Genomic DNA, 12,939 nt, shown 5'->3' on the forward strand with positions numbered 1-12,939 from the left:
ACATCCTTCCTATAGTATGGCGACCAAAACTGCACACAATATTCCAGATGCGGCCGTACCAGAGTCTTATACAACTGCATCATGACCTCAGGACTCCGGAACTCAATTCCTCTACCAATAAAAGCCAGTACGCCATATGCCTTCCTCACCGCACTATTTACCTGGGTGGCAACTTTCAGAGATCTGTGTACATGGACACCAAGATCCCTCTGCTCATCCACACTACCAAGTATCCGACCATTAGCCCAGTACCCCATCTTTTTGTTATTCTTCCCAAAGTGAATCACCTCGCACTTAGCTACATTGAATTCCATCTGCCACCTTTCTGCCCAGCTCTGCAGCTTCTCTATATCCTGCTGTAACCTGCCACATGCTTCCTCACTGTCAACAACTCCTCCGACTTTCGTATCATCCGCAAACTTGCTCACCCAACCTTCTAACCCCTCTTCCAGGTCATTTATAAAAATGACAAACAGCAATGGTCCCAAAACAGATCCTTGCGGAACACCGCTAGTGACGGCACTCCATGAAGAAACTTTGCCATCAACTACTACCCTCTGTCTTCTTCCATCCAGCCAATTCCTAATCCAAACCTCCAACTCACCCTCAATGCCATATCTCCGTATTTTCTGCAGTAGCCTACCATGGGGAACCTTATCAAACGCCTTACTAAAATCCATATATACCACATCTACCGCTTTCCCCTCATCAACCTCCTTCGTCACCTTTTCAAAGAATTCAATAAGGTTTGTGAGGCACGACTTGCCCTTCACAAAACCATGCTGACTATCCTTGATCACATTATTCCTATCCAGATGTGCATAAATCCTATCCCTTACAATTCTCTCTAAGACTTTGCCCACAACAGAAGTGAGACTCACTGGCCTATAGTTACTAGGGCTATCCCTACTCCCCTTTTTGAACAAGGGAACCACATTTGCTATCCTCCAGTCTTCTGGGACTACTCCTGTAGACAAAGAGGACATAAAAATCAAGGCCAATGGCTCTGCAATCTCCTCCCTTGCTTCCCAGAGAATCCTAGGATAAATGCCATCAGGCCCAGGGGACTTATCTATTTTCACCTTTTCCAGGATTTCCAACACCTCTTCTCTACATACCTCAAAGCCATCCATTCTACTTATTTGTGACTCAGTATTCTCATCGACAACAATGCCCTGTTCCTGAGTAAATACTGAAGAAAAGTATTCATTCAGTGTCTCCCCAATCTCTTCCGCCTCCACACGCAACTTCCCCCTACTATCCTTGACTGGACCTATTCCTACCCTAGTCATTCTTTTATTCCTAACATACCTATAGAAAGCCTTAGGGTTTTCCCTAATCCTATCGACTAAGGACCTTTCATGTCCCCTCCTTGCTGCTTTTAGCTCTCTCTTCAGGTCCTTCCTGGCTACCCTATAACTCTCAATCGCCCCAATTGAACCTTCACGTCTCATCTTGAGATAGGCCGCCCTCTTCCATTTAACAAGGGATTCCAATTCCTTATTAAACCACGGCTCCCTCGCACGACCCTTTCCTTCCTGCCTGACAGGTACATAATTATCAAGGACACTCAATAGTTGCCCCTTGAACAAGTTCCACATATCATTTACACTCTTGCCTTGGAGTCTACTTTTCCAAGCCACACATCCTAAGTCATGCCTCACCGCATCATAATTTCCCTTACCCCAGCTATAATTCTTGCCCTGTAGTACACACTTATCCCTCTCCATCACGAGTGTAAAAATCACCGAATTATGGTCACTATCCCCAAAGTGCTCACCTACCTCTAATTCTAACACCTGGCCTGGTTCGTTACCCAGAACCAAATCCAGTATGGCCTCACCTCTTGTTGGCCTGTCTACATATTGTGTCAGGAAACTCTCCTGCACACATTGAACAAACACTGACCCATCTAACGAACCTGAGCCATAGCTTTCCCAATCAATATCAGGAAAGTTAAAGTCCCCCATACCAACCACCCTATTACTGTCACTCATCTCCTGAATCACCTTCCCAATCCTTTCTTCAATGATTCTAGGACTATTAGGAGGCCTGTAAAAGACTCCTAACAGGGTGACCTCACCTTTCCTATTCCTAACCTCAGCCCAAACTACCTCAGATGGCAAGTCCTCATCCATTGTCCTTTCCACCGCTGTAATACTATCTTTGACAAGCAATGCCACACCTCCCCCTCTTTTACCCCCACCTCTGACCCTACTAAAACATTTAAATCCCGGAACCTGCAACAGCCAATCCTGTCCCTGTTCTAGCCATGTCTCCGTAATAGCCACAACATCGAAGTCCCAGGTACCAACCAACGCTGCAAGTTCACCTACCTTATTTCGTATACTTCTTGCATTGAAGTATACACACTTCAAGCCACTTCCCTGTTTACAGGCACCCTCCTTGGAAATTGATGCCATGTTCCTCACCTCCCTACACTCCAGGCCCTGCACCCTGAAGCTACAATCTGGGTTCCCATGCCCCTGCCGAGTTAGTTTAAACCCCCCCCAAGAGCACTAGCAAACCTCCCCCCAAGGATACTGGTTCCCCTCAGGTTCAGGTGTAGACCATCCTGTTTATAGAGGTCCCACCGTCCCCAGAAAGAACCCCAGTTATCCAAAAACTGGAACCCCTCCCTCCTGCACCATCCCTGAAGCCACGCATTTAATTGTTCTCTCTCCCTATTCCTCGAATCTCTATCACGTGGCACGGGTAACAAACCAGAGACAACAACTCTGTTTGTTCTAACTCCGAGCTTCCAACCTAGCTCCCTGAAAGCCTGTCTAACATCCTCAGCACTCCTCCTACCTATGTCGTTGGTGCCAATGTGGACCACGACCTCGGGTTGCTCCCCCTCCCCCTCCAGGACCCGGAAAACACGATCAGAGACATCACGTACCCTTGCACCTGGGAGGCAACATACCAAACGTAAATATTCTGTGGTAAAATTGAGGATTGTCATTGTGTTAGCATCTATGTGAAAAGATCAAAGACATTTCTGACATACATGTTCATTTGCTCAGTTTCAAGGCATTTAGAATTGGGTGTGTATCTGTTATTTAGTAAAAGCAGTTAACACGCACCTAAAGATTAGCAACCCAAATTTTGCTCAAGTAATTAATCAGTTGGTTACTATTTACTGTTCAGTGTACAGAAAATAAAGGTTGGAATTTAGTCACCAGGGTTCATTTCTCTATATGTCCCAACCCCATAGGCGTCCACAATATTCTGGAAACCAGCTGTGAATTTATTGGTCCTGTTGAAGGTGGGTGGAGCCATTTGGGTCTGCACTACAGTCATGATGGGGTCAACACTGGAACCACTGCGTTCCTGAGAAATGAGAAAAGAGCACATTTCATTCATCAGTCAAGAGACAAGACTTCATTGCCATCAAGGGTAGTAAGAGTGTGCCAATGGGTGCATGACGGTATTGGAGATCCTTAGAAACATAAATGCTTATTCCTCTAAGATACTGATTGTGTATGATAACCAATTATTGCATCTTCACAAGTTTTGTTTTGATAATAAACCAATAGTTATATATTTATGAAGAAAGCCTGTTGAGACATCTTAAATGTTTCAAATCTGATAATAGATGAAGGATTTAATTGGTCACATTGATAGTTGTAAGGTGTATTTTTGTTTTATTTGATCTGACCAGTGAAGTAGTGGGACTAGAGAAAAAGTGCCCTCAAGATTTGGTCCTCACATTAGGAAAATGTTCACTTTTTCCACTTCATGGTCATTCCACCAGTCTGTCCACTTGACATCTTCCTCACACTCCCTTTGTTTTTGTGCTATCTGCAAGTTTTGAAATTGGCTCGAGTGTGAAGTACAGAGTACGTAATATCATAATATAAAGAAAATGGAGGTCCTCATTCCAAACCTGGGGACTCCCATCGTATATCTTCTTTCACTATGGAAAACAAACATTTACTAATGCTCAATGTTTCACTCAAAAAAAATTGTAGATGTTTTCTAATCAACTTGTTCAGAGATGGTATTACAACACTTCGGAAAGAGGTGGGACTTGAGCCAGAGTGTCCTGGCACCACAAGACATCTCAAAAAAAAAAATTGTGTCTATGCTTCCACTGACTCTTTGCCTGTTTTGGGTTTGGCTTTGCTTGACAGCTGTGTATTACTTTTGAGAGTTTGTGCACACCACAACAACTGCATTAATTCACCATCGGTCATGGCTGCCTCTTTAAAAAGCTCAACTAAGTCTTTTTTTTAAAAAGAAATTCAATTCCATTTTCATCGTACCAGCCTCCACCACTTACCCTGGCAGTTCATTCCATACATGCACCACTCTGTGTGAAAAGGTTGCCCCTTTTACTTTTTCCCCCTCTCACATTAAAACTTCACCCTTTAGTTTTGGCCTCCCTGTTCCTGGGAAAAAAAAGTCTTAATTATTTACCCTATCCATGCCCCTCATGATTTTATACATCTACATAAAGGTCACCCCTCAGTCTTTGATGCTCCAAAGAAAATAGCCACAGCTTATTCAGCCTCGAGCAGCTTCTTTAATTTCTCTTCAAATTTGCTGTCCCATATCTTCCCTACTAGCTAGTGTCTTGTGGAACATGGCCAGTGATGGAATGGCACCTAAATTGTTTAATTAATAAATAAGTAAGTAAATGAATAAATACATAAATAAATAAATAAAATAAAATAAAATAAAATAAATAAATGACGCATTTGACCCAAATGGTACAATAATCTCCCAAATTAATACCACCTCCCCTTCTTCCTTTCCATTTCTCCTTGACAAGTATCCAGGAATATTTAGTACAGTCTTTTTTTGAACCAGGTCTCCATTAACACAACACCACATTCCCTTCTGCATAGTTACATTTGCAACTCACCAGGTTTATTGGCCTTGCCTCATACCATTACAGACACGCAACCTAAACTTCCCATCGAGGGCCTTGAATTGCTATTGAGTCTGACCCTGTGTAATATCTTCTTATTTCTGACTTGAATGCACAAGTCTGTGTTTCTATGGTGAGTTTAATACATCTGTACAGGATTATCTCTATATAGGAACAAAACGGTGTTTAGCACATTTGAGCAGGAAGCCAGATGGTGAGCTGCTATCTTTGTGCATCTTATGGGGAAGTAAAAACTGGAGTTTCACTTTGAACTGTATATCTGCACTCACCAGGAATTACTTTTTCAGGAGTGAAAAAATAACAGTGTACTCTCTTTTATAACAAAATCTAGCCAGATTCTCTTCATTCTGTCCAGATGCATCACAGCTTGGTATGGCAACTGCTCTGCCCAGGACCATAAGAAATTACAGAGAGGTGTGAACACAGCTCAGCCCATCACACAGGCCAATCTTTCATCCATAGTCTCCATCTACACTCCTCCATGCCTTAGAAAGGCAGCCAACAAAGACCCTTCCCACCCCGGGTCTAATCTCTTGTCAGGCAGAAGACGCAAAAGCTTTATCAAATGTACCAACAGGTACAAGAATAGCTTTTTCCCCGTTGTTATTAGACAGCTGAATGGACATCTCAAATTTCAAACTTAATGCTGATCTTGTTTTTTTTATGCGTTTTTTTGCAGTCGTAGCTTTGTATTCCTCACTCTGTTCGATCACCCCATGATCATTGTATGGTATGATCTGTCTGTACTGCATGCAAAACAAAACTTTTCACTGTACCTAGGTTCATGTGACCATAATAACTCAAATCAAAACCTGCACCAAAGTTTTTAATGACACTAAAGCTTTCTAATTTCATGTTCTTTCATGGATTGTCCTGTGGGAGATTTCTAGCAGCTCTAGAGACATCTGACACATATTGCTGCCGTGAAAAGGAGCAACACATTTATTTAACTGGCAACTGAGGCAATCCCATTTCCAAGTGACTTGCTCTGGAAATCTCTTCCTAACGTGGCTTCACGACGCAATGAACATTACTCGCAGTTCACTGCTCACCTTGCCTTGATGGAGTGCCATCTTGATCCTATCCATATCAGCGACTGGACACCAGGTTTCTGCAATCAGGCACTGTTGGGTCACATCAATGTTGCACAAGTTCAGAGTGTGATAGATCGCCTTCATTTTCACAACCTTCACTTGCCAGTTTCGCAGGCTCTTCGCTGCTTCTTGCAGCACACGGCGACGATGGCTTTCAGTCTGATTAAGTACCTGAAAAATTAAAGTGAATTGTCAGAAGCTCGAGGAAAATACAACCAGCTTGTATTTCAAATGAATAAAATAAAACAAAACAAGTTAACTTTGGAAAGGAACAAGCAACAATGAATTATATCGCACACTTTCAATCATCTTATTTCAGGAACCAATTCTAAAAGAGTATTGTGCTGTTGTGAAAGGGAAAAGATTAGAAAGCTACAAATATTTTAATAGACTGACTTTAAAATAACTAATCAATTTAACAGGAACAATTATGGGGAAGCAATGAAAACAGGTCAACAATATTGAAGGAATATAAATAATCAACAATAAGCATTCTAAAAGGTCAAAAACAAAGGAAAACCAAATACGCCCCATTAGGATCAGTTATATATTTGTGGGGGAAAAAAACCAATGGAATCCATCCTGATTGTCGCTGAGGCTGGGGTAGCACAATAAAATCCATACTGCCTCACCCTTTGAAATCAATACACATTACAGGTCATCATTCTTTCAGAATGGCTCACTATTTAAATAGCTCGATTTGCACAGAATCTAATGATGCCCTTTGCTCCACTTTAAAAATGTGTGTAGCTTCAGAGGTGTACAATTACCTTCTATTTTACAAGCAGCCTGTAGAGTACACTTGATCAATTTTCATAACTAATGGTCAATAATTTGGGACATCAGTAGGTTAGTATTTGCTAATAAGAGCTGGATCACACTTGAAAAATTTTACAAGCATTGCTCCAGAATAGGATGTGGTTTCTGCTACTACAATACTCCCCAAGCAGGACTACTACAGCTTGTGCATTGGATAAAGGGCAGGAGGCTTCCAAAGTGACACACTAGCCATTGGACTTAGCTGTTAAGGAGCTTGAGATGGATAGAACTGAAAGTAAGGGTAGAATAGTTCACAATGAATGTATTATGGTGATTGGGAAGGGAATATGGAGTATGAATAGGGTTGGATAATGAAAGAGAACAGAAAGGCCGGTTAAAGCAAACAATAATGTTGGCAAGGGGGCAGGAGGAGCAATGTCACATAGAAATGGCACATTCACTGCTAACTTGCATATTATAAGGAACCAAGAGTCATAAGGTTAGGCCCCATTTTGTCAGCATTGCATCACCAAGACTGCCTTTTGCTGTAAGCTCCAGTGACTGGTCTTAAAATCATTTCAGGTTTCTGTCAAAGTGGGGATAGATTTTCCACCATAATATATTCCACTAGATATTTATTATTATTCACACACACACACCTAGGGAGTGACAGTCAATCTACAATGACCAAAAGTTATTTGTGTGCATGCAAGGAACATTAGTGGCTCATAACGTGCACCTTTTGGTTGTTCTCACAGATACATTTGAAACCTGCAAGGGACACCAGAGAGCTACTAGTAGGGGCACCTTTTGCTTTAAGATGGTATTCAGATCCTACTTGCAGCAGCGTCATTTCATTTTTGGGTGTATACTAAATTGATCATCACTCAAACGAAACTGGAAGCTATTAGAAAACATAGTTAAACTTGGGGCTTATCTTGAAGGTGTCTGCCAGCTGAAAGATCGGAGAGGATGGAATAAGACCATAAAATATAGGAGTGGAAGTAAGGCCATTTGGCCCATCGGGTCCACTCCGCCATTTAATCATGGCTGATGCGCATTTCAACTTACCCGCACTGTCCCTGTAGCCCTTAATTCCTTTTAAGATCAAGAATTTATCAATCTCTGCCTTGAAGACATTTAACATCCCAGCCTCCACTGTGCTGTGGCAATGAATTCCACAGGCCCATCCCTCTCTGGCTGAAAAAAAAATATGTCTCATGCTCCAGTGCCAGTATGTCCTTTGAGGTGTGGGGCCTAAAATTGGACACAGTATTCCAAACACGGTCTAACTAGAGCTTTGTAAAGTCTCAGAAGCACATCGCTACTTTTATATTCCAACCCTCGAGATAAGTAATTCATTAAATCTTTCTTAGAAATAAAATAGGACCAAGTGAAGTTGGCAAGAGTTATACTCAATGTTTTCACTAATGGCATAACTATAATCAGCCTGAACCCATTAGAACTGCACATTTCTAAAATGGGTCAACATAGCAGGTGTCACAGTTATATTGGAAGACATGCATTGGGACCTCATACATTCACAGCATCATTTCTGGCTTCAGAAATAGAATTTCTTTCAACACCAAAGGGCTGCAAAACCTAGAGGAGACAAAAAGTGTAAAACTAAAAATCTTACTCAGGGATGGAGGGAGGGGCATGGAGAAATGCCGTAGAAACCGACGATGAGATTTTTCACCTGCGGTGCACACATGATCTTTTGAAAACAAGAATCCACAAACAGAAAATGCTTTCTTCCCCCTTGATAATGAAGATACTGAGCACAGCTGCAGCTCAGCCAAATGTTCACATCTAAATGCACTTCCAGTATTATTACTGCTTTGCATAGGCACTAAGTTAGACTCTTAAACAAACTTGCAGTTACAGAATGGAATTCCCCTAAAGACAAATTTCTCAACTGTAATGTTACAGGAAGTTACTTTGAAACAGTCCCTTGGGCACTTGCTTTTGGGAGCATATAAAGTTGCATTTTTCGGAATCAGTCTTTAAGGAGGGTGCATGGCGATGGGGAGTAGGTTTTAAGTTATACTGAAATTGTTAGTAATATTTTCTGGGTTTTGACAACTCTTGTGTGCCCAATCAGTTAATGTCCTGGATTTGCAAGAAGTCCAGTCCCCTTACTTAAGCAGAAGGTTTGACTCATCTGTTTGGGATTTGTGGTCTTAAATGGCACTGCTACGTCCAACTTAAATTCACCTCTCATTTATAGAGAGTTGGTCAAGATAGTGTGGTTAAGGAGGTGTTTAGCATGCTTACCTTCATTGCATAGTCCTTTGAGCATACAAGTTGGGATGTCATGTTAAAGTTGTATTGGATATTGGCAAGGCCTCTTCTGGAGTGTGTCTAGTTCTGGTTGTCCAGTTATAGGAGGGATATTATTAAGCTGGAGGGGGTTCAGATGAGATTTACCAGGATGTTGCCAGGAATGGAAGGGTTGAGTTATAAAGAAAGACAGAAAGGCTAGGACCTTTTCCACTAGAGCATAGAAGGTTAAGAGGTGACCTTATCGAGGTTTATAAAATCATGAGGGGTATAGATAGGGTTAATAGTAGATGTCTTTTCTCTAGGGTGGGAGATTTCAAGACTGGGGTATATGCTTAAAGTGAAAGAAAATGGATTTAATTAAAAAAATGAGGGAAATTTTTCTTTTCCAGAGAGTGGTTCACGTGTGGAATGAGTTACCAGAAGATGTGGTAGGTGCGGGTATGGTTACAAAAGATATTTGGATAAATACATGAATAGGAAACGTTTGAAGGGACCAGGCAGGTGGGACTAGTTTAGTTTGGGATTTTTCCCAGCATGGACTGGTTGAACTGAAGGATCTGTTTCCATGCTGTATGACTCTATGACTCAGACTTGTTGCGTTATTTGTATATCCCATTCGGGGGGGTGGGGGGGGGGGGGGGGGGAGAGAGGAAGAGGGAGGGGGGGGGGGAGAAAGAGAGGAAGAGGGGGGGGGGGGGGAGAAAGAGAGGAAGAGGGGGGGGAGAAAGAGAGGAAGGGGGGGGGGGAGAAAGAGAGGAAGGGGGGGGGAGGGAAGAGAGGAAGGGGGGGGGAGGGAAGAGAGGAAGGGGGGGGGAGAGAGGAAGGGGGGGGGGGAGAGAGGAAGGGGGGGGGGGGAGAGAGGAAGGGGGGGGAGAGAGGAAGGGGGGGGGAGAGAGGAAGGGGGGGGGAGAGAAGGGGGGGGGGAGAGAAGGGGGGGGGGAGAGAGAGGAAGGGGGGGGGGAGAGAGAGGAAGGGGGGGGAGAGAGGAAGGGGGGGGGGAGAGAGGAAGGGGGGGGAGAGAGGAAGGGGGGGGAGAGAGGAAGGGGGGGGAGAGAGGAAGGGGGGGGAGAGAGGAAGGGGGGGGAGAGAGGAAGGGGGGGGAGAGAGGAAGGGGGGGGAGAGAGGAAGGGGGGGGAGAGAGGAAGGGGGGGGGGAGAGAGGAAGGGGGGGAGAGAGGAAGGGGGGGGAGAGAGGAAGGGAGGGGGGGAGAGGAAGGGGGGGGGGAGAGGAAGGGGGGGGGGGGGAGAGAGGAAGGGGGGGGGGGGGGAGAGAGGAAGGGGGGGGGAGAGAGGAAGGGGGGGGGAGAGAGGAAGGGGGGGGGGAGAGAAGGGGGGGGGGAGAGAGAGGAAGGGGGGGGAGAGAGGAAGGGGGGGGGGGAGAGAGGAAGGGGGGGAGAGAGGAAGGGGGGGGAGAGAGGAAGGGGGGGGAGAGAGGAAGGGGGGGGAGAGAGGAAGGGGGGGGAGAGAGGAAGGGGGGGGAGAGAGGAAGGGGGGGGAGAGAGGAAGGGGGGGGGGGAGAGGAAGGGGGGGGGGAGAGAGGAAGGGGGGGGGAGAGAGGAAGGGGGGGGGGAGAGAGGAAGGGGGGGGGAGAGAGGAAGGGGGGGGGGAGAGAGGAAGGGGGGGGAGAGAGGGGAAGGGGGGGGAGAGAGGGGAAGGGGGGGGGGGGAGAGAGGAAGGGGGGGGGGAGAGAGGAAGGGGGGGGGGGAAGAGAGGAAGGGGGGGGGGGGGAGAGAGGAAGGGGGGGGGGGAAGAGAGGAAGGGGGGGGGAGAGAGGAAGGGGGGGGGGGGAGAGGAAGGGGGGGGGAGAGAGGAAGGGGGGGGGGAGAGAGGAAGGGGGGGGGGAGAGAGGAAGGGGGGGGGGGAGAGAGGAAGGGGGGGGGGGAGAGAGGAAGGGGGGGGGGAGAGAGGAAGGGGGGGGGAGAGAGGAAGGGGGGGGGGAGAGAGGAAGGGGGGGGGAGAGAGGAAGGGGGGGGGGGAGAGAGGAGGGGGGGGGGAGAGAGGAAGGGGGGGGGGGAGGAAGGGGGGGGGGGGGAGAGAGGAAGGGGGGGGGGAGAGAGGAAGGGGGGGGAGAGAGGAAGGGGGGGGAGAGAGGAAGGGGGGGGAGAGAGGAAGGGGGGGGGAGAGAGGAAGGGGGGGGAGAGAGGAAGGGGGGGGAGAGAGGAAGGGAGGGGGGGAGAGGAAGGGGGGGGGAGAGGAAGGGGGGGGGGAGAGAGAGGAAGGGGGGGGGGGGGAGAGAGAGGAAGGGGGGGGGGGAGAGAGGAAGGGGGGGGGGGAGGGAGAGAGGAAGGGGGGGAAAAGAGGAAGGGGGGGAAAAGAGGAAGAGGAAGAATTTAGACACTGTCCCCAACTGGTGGTGCAAGGTTTCTCGTTCAACTTCTGCAGACAGTGTGGCAAAGGCAGTCTCCATAGAGGGCTGTGTGGAAGTGACCTCTGGGATGTTCACTCTGCGACACTACAGGAAAGCAATGTTCTTCCACATTAAGATGGTGAGACATTGAGGAGGAGATGTTGTTTTGAACCTGATGCCCTTCTGGAGTTGAGAAAATGCTAATCACATTTGGCACTCTGTCACAACAAGTGGAGAGTTTGACCCTGACTGAGGGCAATAGAGGGAGATACAGGGCATTTGTGATTAAGCTGACAATAGTACAGGGAGGGAGTTTTCCAGCCCAATATGGCCATTGCTGCTCGGAGCTCATCACTTACAGTATTTAAGTCCTCAATGCGTGTTTTCACACCAGCAGCCATTTCTCTACGTTCGTTGGCAGATTCAGGACATGGGTACATAGTGGCACGGAACCTGAGGCAAACCAGAGAGGAAAGTTAACACTTTCTGAAAAGAAAGATTCAACCTTACTGGCAAGACCAACATTACCTACGTCAAGGCATGCTTGAAAAAAGAGATAGCAGTCTTTGGTTAACCACTTGCACTTAGTAGCTGGTTACAGCTGAGCTATTTCGGAGGCTTCTTCATAAGTCAATTAGGAATCAACATTTTGAAGCAGCCTCAAGTCCCAAATAGCTGAGACCAGGCAAAGACGACATGCATGCTTCACAAAAAGATCTCAATGAACCAGTTCGTGTTTTCTAGGTCACTTTACACAGAGTCATAGAGATGTACGATTTGTCCATGCCAACCAGATATCCCAACCTAATTTAATCCCATTTGCCAGCACTTGCCTTATATCCCTCTATGTGATCTCAACTTTTTTTTTTAAATTGCAAGAATTCAACCAACTGATTTCAGATGGTCAAAAAGATCATGATTGGATTTGAACTCCAATTCCCCATGCTGTGCATGAAAGGGTTAATTCTGAGGCATGTCATAAGCACTATCCACCATGATAACATCACACAGATGGACAGAAGAGCTTAGAACTTAATATTCAGTCTTCCTCAGTCTCTGTAACCATCATAGCAATGTAACCAATAACTAGCTACAGACATGAAATAAACCATACCTCGTTAACTACAAAAGACTTCTAGTTTTTTTAAAAAAAGCAAACGATTAACCAGCGTTTATCGTCTATCCCTAATTTCAATTAAGAGTCAATCAACCAACAGATTTTCTTCTCCAAAGAACATTAATAAGTTTTCATAACTTTTGGAATTGCCACAATGTCACTATTAGACTAGGTTTGTAACCCACACTTTTATTGAATTCAAATTTCACCATCCGACATCGCGGGTTTTGAACCAGTGTCTTCAAAGCATTAAAACCCCCAAGAGAACTGTGGATGCTGTAAACCAGAGAAAAAAAACCCAGAAATGGCTGGAGGATCTAAGCAGGTCTGACAGCTTCTGTGGAGAGAAAGCAGAGTTAACAATGCGGATTGAGTGACCCTTCCTCAGGACATTAGTTTGGGGATCATGGATTATTAGTCTAATAGCATTACAACTACAC

General features: G+C 45.7%; 1 protein-coding gene across 4 annotated transcripts in view; it reads right to left on the bottom strand.

Annotated features, from left to right (window-relative positions):
- LOC122559478 (V-type proton ATPase 116 kDa subunit a 4-like) overlaps positions 1-12,939 on the bottom strand; it is a 76,508-nt gene that overhangs the window by 25,760 nt on the left and 37,809 nt on the right. For all 4 annotated transcript variants that reach the window (XM_043708970.2, XM_087997501.1, XM_087997502.1 and 1 more), the window contains 3 exons: positions 11,742-11,835; positions 5,950-6,162; positions 3,183-3,333 (listed from right to left, as the gene is read on the bottom strand). In XM_043708970.2, the coding sequence (XP_043564905.2) occupies positions 3,183-3,333; positions 5,950-6,162; positions 11,742-11,835 (458 nt within the window). The remainder of the gene's footprint in view (positions 1-3,182; positions 3,334-5,949; positions 6,163-11,741; positions 11,836-12,939) is intronic.

This window comes from Chiloscyllium plagiosum, unplaced genomic scaffold (genome assembly GCF_037043375.1).
Source record: "Chiloscyllium plagiosum isolate Xiang-an unplaced genomic scaffold, Cpla_swu_hap1 HiC_scaffold_19, whole genome shotgun sequence".
In the NCBI taxonomy this organism is placed as follows: domain Eukaryota; kingdom Metazoa; phylum Chordata; class Chondrichthyes; order Orectolobiformes; family Hemiscylliidae; genus Chiloscyllium; species Chiloscyllium plagiosum.